At 47.2% G+C, this 13083-nt stretch overlaps 1 protein-coding gene across 1 annotated transcript; it reads right to left on the minus strand.

The window, feature by feature from the left end:
- Positions 1 to 44: 44 nt before the first annotated feature.
- Positions 45 to 9959, minus strand: LOC127055952 (dynein light chain Tctex-type 5-like). The gene is made up of 5 exons (XM_050963538.1): positions 9846 to 9959; positions 8390 to 8684; positions 7481 to 7633; positions 5841 to 5915; positions 45 to 1739 (listed from the first exon to the last, which is right to left on the minus strand). Exons 2-5 carry the CDS (start codon positions 8504 to 8506, stop codon positions 1383 to 1385), a joined length of 702 nt encoding a protein of 233 aa, XP_050819495.1. The 5' UTR covers positions 8507 to 8684; positions 9846 to 9959; the 3' UTR covers positions 45 to 1382.
- Positions 9960 to 13083: the final 3124 nt, after the last annotated feature.

The raw sequence follows: 13083 nt of genomic DNA on the forward strand, positions 1-13083 counted from the left end.
GTTAAACCTCAGTTTCTCAGGGATGATGGTTATTTGCTTTACCTGCTCCCAAGCATTTTATAGTCTCTATTATTTATTAAACTGAAGCTATTTCATGGTGACTGCCTGACTTTTCCATAGGCAGAGGGCTGCCAGAACTGACTTTCTGAACTTCCCAGAAACAGTGCCTCATATCTGGAATAATGTTTGGATTTTCCACAGGGCTGTTCTGGAACGCTCTAGCATTGTGGGGGGAGGAAGGGGCAGTGCATAGAGGCCTGCTAGGGCTGCACCTGACTAGCTGTTCCAGAGGTTACAGAAAGGGTTGGCTCCAGCTTTTTTGCTGCCCCAAGCGACGAAGAAAAAAAAAGAGAAAAAGTCACGATCGGTGGCACCTCAGCAGCAGCTGTACCGCGCTGCTTCATTCTTCGGTGGCAATTTGGCAGCTGGTCTTTCCCTCTGAGAGGGACCGAGGGACTTGCCGCCGAAGACCCGGACGTGCCGCCCCTTTCCATTGGCTGCCCCAAGCACCTGCTTCCTGCGCAGGTGCCTGGAGCCGGCCCTGGTTACAAAGCCTCAAAGCAGCTATGTTACCCCAGAGGAGATGAACGAATGAAGAAAACACAATCTGTTCAATAAAATTCCTCACTATCACCCCTACCCTTACAAGAGATACAAAATAAAATAGAAAACAACAAAAGCCCCAATTCAAGCAAGGTACTTAAACACTTGCTGACTATTAAGTACACAAAATCAGTGAGATTATTCACATGCTGAAAGTTAGGCACAGGCTTAAATGCCTTGCTGAATCAAGGGCAGAAGAGAGTGGAGCTGCTGAATTTGTTCTTCTGCCAGAGGCAGAACATCTGGCAGGTGCAGGCTAAGAGTTGTCCCTGGGATTCAAGTCCAAACTGCCTCTGAGTTCCATGCAGACCCAGGCTTAGCCAGATGTAACAGACTGGAGGAGATGGTTGATCTCAGAAATAAAAGTATTGGGTATCATATTTTCCATTTTAAAACATCACATTATTAATGGAAAACAATAGTTGTTAGTAAAAGTACATCCAGTGATATAATGATACATACTTCACTTTGTAAAGCACTTTGAGACAGACCAGTGAAAAGCACTATGTAAAAGCCAGGTATTGTTACAGGATATGACAAGGCATCTTGCACATGTAAGTGTACATGTGATGTATGGCACACATAGTCTCTCTGCACATCTTTAAATTCATCTGTTAATTAGCATTTTTATTCTGTTTTAGTTTCTGCATACTGTGTATGCTGTAGCTATGGCACAGTTCCAAGTTTGTCATCAAACACCCGTGTCTGAGCATCTCGCTTTACTGGTAGCTAGTAACATACCTAAGCTCTTCATATGCGAAGGAGATGTATTTGGATTCTTACTCGAAATAAACAGCATGTACCAAAACAACACAAAAAAGTGTCTCATTCACGTACTGGGAGGATGTGAACTTATCTGAATGAGGGTCCCACAGACACTGGCTAGTCACCACTATATCCACAGTCTCATCTTTGCTTTTGTTTCCAATGGTGACGTTGACAACTAACTTATACCGAGGAGGAGTGACTTGCTTGACCAAGTGTCTTATTTCTTCGCTTAAAGCAATAGTGAGGCTGGCACATTTTGTAGGCTCATAGGTAACGTTGGCGAGTTTGGTTGGTAAATATTCCCTTAGCAGCTCTTCTGCTCTGCCACAAAAGAATTTCTCTTTTGATATTGCAGACGAGACTGGAATCTGTAACAAAGACCCAACTCTATAATATAATGTAATTAATTTATTTGTATTACAGTCATACCCAGCGCCCTTAGTCAGGATTGGGGCCCCATTGTTTTAGACCCTGTACAAACACACACACGTGTGTGTGTGTGTATTACAATTGAACCACAATAAATTCTGTTCAAACAATATGAATCTCTGCTTTTTCAAAGAGCTACATGGGGTTTAACCAGTCAATTTCCAGTCAAGTCAATGAAAGTTGACTCCAGTTACTGGGAGTCTAGAATTAACCCAAGCATGCATATTAACGGAACTGGGTCAGTGTGCTGGCTCACCATACAGTCATCCCCACAACACAAAATGTGGTTCTGGTTCTCCAGCATAGGTAAATGCTAAGACATATCCAGGGCTTTTGCCCAATTTGGACACATGGTTAAAACCTGGTTAGATCTGCATTGGAATATCAAACCATGTTTTAACCATCTTGGAGGCCGCCACTATACTATTATGGTAGATGGAGAAGTTCTGTGAACCTGTCCTCGCTAGTAGGACTTCTACCCAATGCTGACTGCCCAAGTCCTGTCCCAACATATGTTGGGTCCATAAAGCCTGAGATCGATTCTTCAGTAGCTGGCTGTACTTTGGCCCTAGCTAGGAACACAAGAGAAGGCATCATCTCAGACCATTCTGAACCAAATTTTCGAAGACTTGTTCACACACACAGTAAGCTTTGAAAATCTAGAGGTTTTGCTAAATGTCTGTGGGTATGTCTACACTGCAGCTGGGAGCATGCTTCCCTACTTCGGTAGGCTAGGCAGGTGCTCTAGCTCTTCTCAAGCTAGCTTGCAAAAAATAGCCGTGTAGCCATGGGTAGCACAGGGGAAGACTTGGGCTAGCCACCTGAGGACAAATCCACCCAGAATCCCGGCTATGCGCTCAGACAGTTAGCCTTAACCACTGCCTGTGGTACCCCCAACTACACTTATGCTTAGTATGCAAGCTTGAGCAAATCGCGTGTGTGTGTGTGTGTGTCCATGTCCGTATCTGAGCAGGGAAGCCCGCTCCCAGCTGCAGTATTGATGTACCCAGTGCAACTCTTTGAAAATGCAGGGGTATAACTTCAAGTTAGCAAAGAATGGGAGATTAAAACTGGAACTGAACTGTACTTTAAATTCCACCCCAATATGCCTCAGTGTTTCAGCACATATGGAACACGATGGGGCACAACCCTGCCCAGCTGGTCCGGCCCTTCTGCTGCTAACTCTTCTCTCTTTGTTCATAGCTAGAAGGGAGGGGAGTGAGAGAGAGACAGCCCAGGCTGTGAATATCATTGGGTTGCAATCCTGCAAAGGCAGACTGCAGGGAGAGAGGGTGGCATTTCTGTATGCAGCTCCATCAGCTCAGCCATCTGCCTTCCCTGGAGGAGGGAAATTCTTGAGGGAAATTTCCCCTTAGTGTGGGAGGTGGCCCTGGAAATGCGAAGAGCCTTAAACAGCAGCTCTCGGCACAGCAATCTCGAAGGCAGTGGTGCCCAAATTTTTCCTGTCACACCCTTCCTCCTCCCCTTACCAGTCATGGAATCTGTCCACACCCACCCCATACACACACACACTACTGCACAGTTGGCTCAGCAGAGGAGCTTGGATGGAGCTGGGGGCAGAACTGGGGATGTAGGGGGAGCTGGAGCTAGAGGTGGAGCTGGCCTAGGGGGCAGAGGGAATGAGGACAGAACTGCGGACAGGGGCAGGGCAGCGGGGTGCTCCCTCCCCACCCCCCATGGGGTCTTGCCCCTCTGAACATTCCTCTGTGTCCTCCTTGGGGGGAGGGGAAGTATGTCCCACAGTTTAGGGACCACTGCTCTAAATAGAATCCACCTCTGGCCAGGCCCTAATGATCTTTATTCTCCAATATCCACAGACAGTCTCCCCCACTCCATTTAGTGTTTTGTCCTGGCGGGTTAAGACTCCCTCTGCCCAAGTTGGGGTTTACACCTTCCCTTGTTCAGGCAGCCCCGTTTGAAGGAGGTAGTGTGCTGAGCTTGAAAGCCATGCCACAAAGACAGGGGTTCTTGTACTCCAGCCCCAGCCTGTGTGTGACACTAATGCTCAGTTGGCAGGATGCTGCCTGGACTCTTTACTTACTAAAGGAAGATGGGTTTCTCCACTTCTCAACAGGCTCTAGGAGCAGAACAGAGAAGTATCCCATAGGAAGAGTTTCATTGAAAAACTGCTTAGATATTGATTGTTGCATCAATTATTAAATGGATTCTTAGTGCTGTGTGTGTGTAGAGTCATCTCTGGAGATGCAGATGGCTCATTTCATGTCAGAATGCTGGGATCAGAGAGATCAGCTCATCTCCCAGCCAATGCAGGATTGGTCCCTACAGGACTTTTCCAGTGCTAGACCCGCAACCTAGCAATGAGGCTTTCCGTACTTCCCCAAGGAGACAAGACCATCGCCTAATGCAGCTCACTGCCAGGAAGGTTTTTCCGATATGCAGCCTAGATATTCTCTTTCTTAATTTCATCTCATTACTTCATGTTCCTGCCTAAGTAATTTCTCTCCCTACTTGGTACTGTATTTAAACCCTTGATCAGCTCTGAAGTCCCACTGTTTGATAACATCCCTTCCATTTAAATTAATCCACGTCTTTTTCGACGTGTGATTTATAGATTCTTACATGATAGAAACTGTGTGAGAACCAGATATGGCGTACCTCTGTTTCTAGTGAAGCAAAATGGTTGCAGTACAAACTAATCCACTGTGGTCCTGATGCAGAGGTCCTTGCTGTTAATGGCAAGACTCCTATTTGACAGGACTGTCCTGGCTCGTCAGCATTATTCCTCATCCCGTCCTCCCCCCCCCACCCTCTAGCCCAGGACTGCTTAGCTGACAAATGAGGATTCCTCAGTTCAGGCACAGCAGCTGAATTGCAGGCCCCCAGGTCACACGAGGGTGAACGTGTCATGAGGCTGATATATGCTGTCTCCTAGGAGCATATCACTGCTAGCCTGCCTGGAAGAGAGCTCTCCGCCCCCCACACTCCTAGTTTCCTAAGTAATGTTGTATCCAGTAGGTACAACAAATAGCAGAAACTGGGGACATGCCATGCAGCTGGATGGAATGGGGACGCTAAACCACACAAATAAGAGCATCCTAGGCACTGCCATCCCAGACCAGATCAGTGAGCCATCCAGGCAGGCATCCTGTTGCTGACAGTGGCCAGTGATGGATGCATGCTTTGGAGGAAAGCAGGGGAAACCCAGAATGCTCTGGCCACCTGTACAATAATCGAGCCTGGAGGAAGCATGTTCTTTCTAAGCCCGGATGATGAGTCTGTTCCAAGCAATGCGAGGGATAATCACCACCTTTATAGTTTTATCCATGAGCGTAGCAATGGAGGCTATTCTGGACAGCATAGGCCTGATCCAAAGCACCTTTTGACCCTAACTGGAGTTATGGGCTCAGCACCACTGAAAATCAAATGCTAAGGCCTTGTCTTCATTCAGAAACAAGGTGTGTTCTTAACTCAAGTTAACTAACACATGGTAACTAACATGAGGTAAAATCCTAGTACTAGATCTTGGATTTTCCATAGTCTTTAACTCAACACACTAATCTGTGAAAAACTACCAACTGCTGGGTCTTCACTAGGATTTTAACTGGTTTTAGCCTACTCAAGTTGGGACCACACCTCTTCAGCTAGAAAAGACACATTCCTATAGGTTTGATCCACTGATGTCAGTGGGGTTGGATCAGGCCCAAAGGGCCAAATTTTCAAATAAGCTCAGGTTCCATTTAGGCACCAGAATAAGTGCACATTGGGTGCTGAGCTCTTTGGATCTATCATATGTAGATCACAGTGGTGCCTGAAACATGCACATATCCTAGTCACTGAAAGAGGCCTGAGCCCAGTCCAGATCTTCAAAGCCCTTGGAGCAATTCCTAGACAGGGCAATTCCACTGTGGTGTGTCCCACTGTTATTGGCATCGAGTGGTCAGTCTTCATTGCTAATTGAGGGGATGTCACCATTCTCCTCAGCCATAGGAATGTTCAATAGAAAACTGCATTGAGCGTGTCATCTGAGTGACCCTGTGCTAGGCAGACAGAACACGTACCTTCTCATTGATGATGGTGATGGGCTTGTGATGAGAGATTTGGAGTCTTGACTTGTTTTTCATAGTGGCTCGGTTCTGCAAGTCAAACGCATGCTTTACCAGGTGCTAAGAGACACGAGCAAGACAACAAAGCTCCAGCCCACACACTGGGCAGCGTTTCAGGGCAGGGAGTGTGTGACTGGGCACGTGCATGGCCCAGACACTGCGGTACCACATTGCTATTCTTCAGCATCTTTCATCAAAGGATCTCAAAGCACTTTACAAAGGTGAGCTAATTAGGCTTTGCAATGTCCCTGTGAGGCAGGTAAGGGATCACTTCACCTACCACTGCAATACAGCCACCTCTGGAATTGAAGGCAGCAACAATACACAGCATTTTAGGGCAGGAAGTGAAGAACAAGACTATATTCACAGCCATGTTGAACTATCTATATTCACATAGCTGCATTTGACTTATAGACATCCAAATACAGCCTTATTTTATTTGCTGTAAGGGGATCTCAAAGCACCTTATGAACATTACTGAACTTAGCCTCTATCCCGCCCCATGAGACAGGTACCGTGTCAGTATCCCTGTTTTACAGCTGAGAGGCTGTCATCTGATAAGATTACACAGACGGTCAGTGACTGCGCTGGGAACAGACCCCAGCTCCCCTTACTCCCTGCCCTGGGCTAGGGGAATTTAGCTAGAATGTCATTGCCGGAGTTGGAATTTGTCCCAGACGCTGTGGTTAACATCTCGGCTCCTACGGTAGCACTTTTCTAAGGGCTCCTTCGGGCTTTGTTTGTTTAACTAAGAGGAGTAGGCAGTCCTTTAATACACTGTGTGGCTGAGATGGGAGCTATCCAGTGTCAGACGATTAGCTGGCACCTCTAGCTATGCTGTAAATCCTGGTACTGTCTTCCAACAGAAAATGCCTAAGCCCCAGTATTAGGCATTATACGTTTTACCTGAGCCCTCACCACCAGAAAACAGTGGCTGTGGCTGGACCTCAGAGTCAATGGCCAGCCACTGCTAGCAGCTGCCTTAAACAGGTAAGCTCCATGGGAGGGGAGTTAAAAACATCATCATCGATTCCTGCCATGAGTAAAATGGATTTAATCCCAGGGCTAATCATGTTAGCAGAGGCCAGTTAGCAGAGGTAGGTGGGATGATAAAGAGAGTCAGCCTGGCTTTGCTTCAGGGATGCACTCCAGTACCCCAGGAAAGGGGCACATGTGGATGTCTCTGTTAACCATGCTAGCAAGGGCGCAGCTTCAAACCTCTGCAGTCAGAGCCAGCCTGACAGTGATGGGGCTGGTCAAAACCACTGGGCTTTCTCCCACTGCCTGTGGGGATGATCACCTGCTGGTGTTGGGGGAGCAAAGGCTGTGGGCCTGCAGAGGGCTGGGAGTTGTAGAGGTTGCACTGGGCAGCAGGGCCCCAGGCTTTGCTTTATTGTTTGTGCCCACTAACAGGACCTGGGTATAGTTGCTTTTAGCAACAATACCAGCCTCTTTCGCTCCTGTTCTGAAACCTTCTGATGTCTGCTCGAGGGGGATGGTTACTGCTATGGGACACAGCGGAACCAGGGGGTCACTGGAGCCTTGCACTTAAGTGGCTGTTATTGGGAGCATCTCTACAGCAATAACCACAGTACCTTAAATTCCTTAGTGAGTCGCTGGGCGGCTAGAAGGCCCCTCAAGGTGACAAAGGCTGGTTTAGAAGTTGTGGCTTCTGAAGCTCCTGTGGTTTCTATGCCCATCTGAAGCTTGGAAGGTGAGTAACCGCCAGCAGTTGGAGCACCTGGGGACTTAAGGGGAATATACGGACCAAGAAGTGAGTGCATGCGGATGTCTGAGTGAAGAGACATGCCAGTGTCATGACACCAGCTGCAGGAGCATCTGGTCCATGGTGTCCATCTTGGACACTTCCCCAAATGGAATTTTGTGACACATTCACTGAGCTGCTAGCCACTCATCCTGCCCCAGCAGCTCAAACCCTTCACATGCCCCCAAGATAACAAAAATATTAATTGGACCCTTTAGCCAAACAGGTATAAACTCCACTCAACCCCATCCATTCCACGGCACATCTCAGCCACCCACAGTGAGTGTGAATGGGGGCAGTGAATGCCCTGCATCTCTGGGCATGGATACATCATCTGGCTAGCAAATCTAATTCTTACATGGGTCCCTGCACCACAGTAGCTGAATGCCTTTTCCTCCCTGATATTAAATAGAACACACCCACCCACACATTGAGTGCTTGTATTTGAAGAGGGGAGTCTGTATTCATGTGTATACTATACTGTATTTGATTTGCTGCTGTTGCATAGCACTTCAGTTGGGGTGGGGGTCAAGGGAGGAAGTATGTTTATTGTTATTATCACCCATAAAATAAATCCAGGCACTTAATGACCTTGGCAGAGAGCATTTCCTGGGGATTAATGACAGGTTGGTGTTCATGTCCCTCAGGCTGTCAGCTCCTCCCAGCTGGACATTAATCCACAAGAAAAGTCTTGGGTATCGATCCCTATTGCTTAATTAATAAATGCAACATGTCTTACTGGCTTAGATTTAGAGACGGCCCTTTCTTCTCTTCCTGCTGCATTGAAGGTGACTTTTTTAGCACCTGTCGCTCTTTCTTTTGAGACCTTTGGGTCTTTTGGTTTCCTGGCATTCATCAGAGTGTTGTTTTGTTGCTGCAGCAGAGATTTCACCCTTAGAAGGAGGGAGACAGATGACACGCTTGCTGTCTTCTGCGTTTCCCTGGCTAATGTGGCACGGCACGAGAAGCAAATCTTTCAGAAGCAACACAAAGTCTTGATTATCCTCAGCTGATTACATCCGCTTTACAAGAGTCTGCACAAAAAGGAGCATGAGCTGTCGAGCAAGAACATTGTAATTCACCGAGGTCTTAACGTTTTTCTGTAATAATCAATTTCTTGCCTATGAGTCACCATTCATCTTCAGTACTTTCTTTACTGGGTGGATTTGCTATCTTTAGTTCTAGGCTACCAACTGTCTTTGAGACACAACCACACTAATTAGGAGCCATTACCAGTCTATCAAGTTTTAAAAGTCAGGTGCACTGTCCCCATCTGACTTGGAGCCCTGTTTTCAAAAGTGGCTAGTGGTTTTGGGTGCCCAGCCTGAGTTGCCAGAAGGGGCCTGATTTTCAGAAGGTGCTGAACACCTTCCTCTATAAATGAGGTCCCTAAAGGTGTCTCAAGTTGAGCACCCAAAAAACAGAGTCATCCAAAATCACTAATCCCTGCTTTTGGAAATCTTGGATCCAAGATCATGCACTTTTTAAAGACTAGGACTGCGCTGTCTCACCCAATCAGATATAAAAACAGAGTTCATCTGAGTGGCGTAGACTAAATGACCTGCTCCTTCCTTATATCACAAGGCAGACACATAAACACTATTATTTTCAAGGTTGCCTCTGGTAAACGATGTGCTTGCTATATTGCCTGGAACATTTCTAAATGGCATTACTCTTTCACTGCCTGTCTTAGAGCTGCTCACATGTATTTTCTCATGTTGACAATGCCAGTAGTGTTGGCCAGGAGAGTGAGGACCCAGTTCTGGGCTTGCTTTCAGGATGTAAATACAGAGGAACTCTCATCAGCTCGACCAAGTTACACAGGTGTAAATCTGGGCAAGCAGAGTTGGGCCCTCAGTGTACCAAAAAGATTCTCCCTTTGCAAATCTTGAATTCATTTTGTATTAAGAAAGGTAAATGTGTAAAAATGTGCAGCCAGAAGGTAACGGCCCTAATGTCTACACAGCAGGGCTATACTACAGCCATCACCCAGTGCATCACACAGGCTCCAGGGACGGTGACTAGGGTGACCAGACAGCAAGTGTGAAAAATCAGGACAGAGGTGGAGGGTAATAGGCGCCTATATAAGAAAAAGTCCCAAATATTGGGACTGTCCCTATAAAATCGGAACATCTGGTCACCCTAGTGGTGACACTCCACTCACTGACAGATAGGAAGAATTGTTTTTGTCCTACCTGCAGATGGCCTTGGTGAAGCTTCCGTTCAAGATGCTTTGCTCTCCTTGTGACAGCTACATTGAACACTGACCAGATTAAGTTAAAATAAAATGAAACCTCTTCTACTTAACATGACGCCTGCTCTCCAGTGTGTACAAAATGGATGACTAACACTCCTCCAGCTACCCATTCTGGCTACTGTGTTGACTCTCGCCAGGCCTCCACCCTCCATAAACACTAAGGCAAACAAGATTTGCATTTCTTTCTCTGGAGAGAGAACAGGAGCAAGAGGCATTATTTACATAGCATTTGCTTTGTTCTCCCTCAGTCAGCTGGTGAGATGTTGCTCTATTAACCATTAGAAAGCTGGCCCTTTATTGACAAACTGGTGGTCCTTTGGCATGGCTCTCCCTTTGTAAGCATAAACTCTTCATGGCTTCAGAGCATGTGGCTGGTGAAACTAACATCCATAGCAATCTGAAGGGCCATATTAAGTAAAGCAGTTCAGGGATGCTGCCTACATTGAGGTCATAACATTATAACACATGGCAATGTCCTAGGACTAAATTGTTTCCTGTAGGGGTCATTTCCATGGGAAATAGCATGGTCATGAGGATAAGGAATGAGAGGAGGCAGGCGATGTGGTTTCTATTCCCAGCTTTACCACTGACCTCCTGTGCGACTTTGGGCAAGTCTCTTCACCCCTCTGTGCCTCAGTTTCCCATGCAACTCTGTGCCTTGTCTAGTGTAAGCTCTTTGGGGCAGGGGCAGTTTCTTGCTTTGTGTATGTACAGCGCCTAGCACAATGGGGCCCAGATATTTGTTGGAGCCTTTGGGAGCTTCTATAATACAATACAATAGTAATAGGAGACAGCAAATTCAGGGTATGTCTACACTGTAATAAAAGAGCACAGCTGGCCCAGGTCAGCTAACTCAGGCTTGCAGGGCTTGGGTTGCGGGGCTATAAAATTGCAGCATAGACGTTCGGGCGTGGGATGGAGCCTGGGATCTGAGACCCTTGTGGGGTTTCAGAGTGTGGGCTGTAGCCCAAGCCTGAACATTTACATAGCTACTTTCAAGCACCGCAAGCCCGAGGCAGTTAACTCTGAGATTCGGTACCAGAGGTTTTTTTATTGCAGTGTTGATGTATCCTCAGCATCTTTGGACAAATGTTTGGACCAATTCTTCTTTGGAAGCAGCAGGTTGCCCCACCTGCCAGTCCACCAGGAAAGGAGTTCAACCCTAAAATGCACAGGTCTCCTGAGATTTATTGGAAGCCATCTTTGTGGTGTCCCTGTGCTTCCATGGAGCCTCCTGACCGATGATTCCATAGTGTCTCGGGATGTCCCCAGGACACTGGGGATGGTAATCCTACTACAGGAGGGAAATCAGTGTACAGATGCCAGCAGTGTCCATTGCTAATTTACTCTAGAGATTCCCACTGATGTTGAGGATGACGGTGACTGAACCAGCAGAGGCCCAGACAAGTTCTGTTCATGTCTGTGAACCTCTGACTGGGAGGTTTTTGGTGCTAGCTGGCTGTCCATGAGCACACTTTGAGGCTGCACTTGGCCAGTGCATTTAGACTGTGCCTGTCAGGGGGCACATCACTCACCACTGGCCAGGCACTGCCTCCTGGGGATTAGCTCGATGCCTATGCCTATGCCCTCCCATCTGTGGTTTGCACACTGTTGCTCTGTCCCCGTTGTCTCTCTGCAGCCCTTCCCATGACCCCAGGAACTGCAGTGTCCTCTTTGTGGCTCAACCCTCTGGCCGTGTCACCATCCGTGTTTCCCCCTTCTGGCAGTTAGTATTGCAGTCCAAATCTTGACACTTCCCTATGGTGAGTGGGAGGGACCTGGACCCACCTACTACTCCGGGTCCCAGCCCAGGGACCCTGTGAATCGCAGCCTCCTGCTGCTCCTCTAACTCCTCTCACCGCTGCTATGGTTCCCTAGACACTTCCCCATGGCCCCAGTTCCTCCTTACCTCAGGGCCCTCAGCTGCTCAGCCCCTGAGCCAGCCAGGAGTTCTGCCTTGTTCCCCCAGTCCCAGCCAGCAACTGACCTGTCCATGCTGCTAGCTTTCTTTCAGCCTGCTAGGGACACAGTTCTCACCTCTTGTGCTCCCAGCAACAAGCAACCTCTGCTCTGCCTGCAGCTCCATTTCTGTGAGACTCCTGGGCCCTGATTGACTGCTCCTCGCAGCCTCTGTCCTATTGGCTGCTTCCCGCCCAGCCTCCCTAGGGCTTTGGTAACCTCTTGTATGGCAGTGTGGGGTAAATCCCCCCTCATGGTGCCTAGTTGCTCTCTCCCACCGTTGAACCTGGAAAGGCCAAATGGTATTCTCCAGCAGCGCCACCAGTCCCACTTCTAGTTCCAGTCCCCCTATGAACTCACATCTAGCGCCCATAGAAGCTGATGCTTTATAAGTAGATTCAGTCAGGCGGAATGAGCACAAAACCATTGACCTGGACCATTGCCTGTGTGCCCCCACCAAGATTTTAAAACTTCAGGGCCTGTGAGCCCATGTGACCTGGTTCTGGCATAAAACATCTGTGAACCTCTTTGGACTTAACATTGTAAGGCTTTGCATCAATGTCCAATGAGAGGTGGGAGATCTAGTATTTTTCCCATCTACCCTGATTGGTAACCATTGAATACCTCCAGCATAGTCATCATTCCTGGCAGAATGATCAACCCAAAATATGCTACTTGCAGGAATAATCAACTCAATACACAACATTGTTGAGGGAATGAGCAAGATGATTCATTGGCTTAAAAATCGTGAGATAAAAATTATTGTTGGATTCTTCTTTTTGAGTTTCTGTTGTCTGAACCTTTACTTTACACTCAGGTCACATTTTTTTAAGCTTTTCTCTGCAGCCATAAAGGTTAGAAATGTACTGGGGGGGTGGGGGTTAATGAAAAGCTGAGATTTGCATGTAAGCATTTTACTCCAGGAGCTGAGGATTTCAGAAGAGTACCAGGTATCATGAGACTAGCAATAAAATTAAATTAACAAAGAACGTGGCTGGGCTATTGTCTGAATAAATGCATGGGATGCAAGTTGGTGATGGAATACAGAGCCTTTAAGATGTTGGATTGAATTCTATCCCAGATTGGCATGATCTTACAACTGTTGGAATTCCTGTGTGAAATGACTTGATGGGTCCCAGTTCTGTTCTTAGGGGCTCAGTGACCACATCAGAAAAACCATCATCTTACTTAATATCTTCCTCTTTATCCTTCCCAAG

Source organism: Gopherus flavomarginatus, chromosome 7 (genome assembly GCF_025201925.1).
Source record: "Gopherus flavomarginatus isolate rGopFla2 chromosome 7, rGopFla2.mat.asm, whole genome shotgun sequence".
Classification (NCBI taxonomy): Eukaryota; Metazoa; Chordata; order Testudines; family Testudinidae; genus Gopherus; species Gopherus flavomarginatus.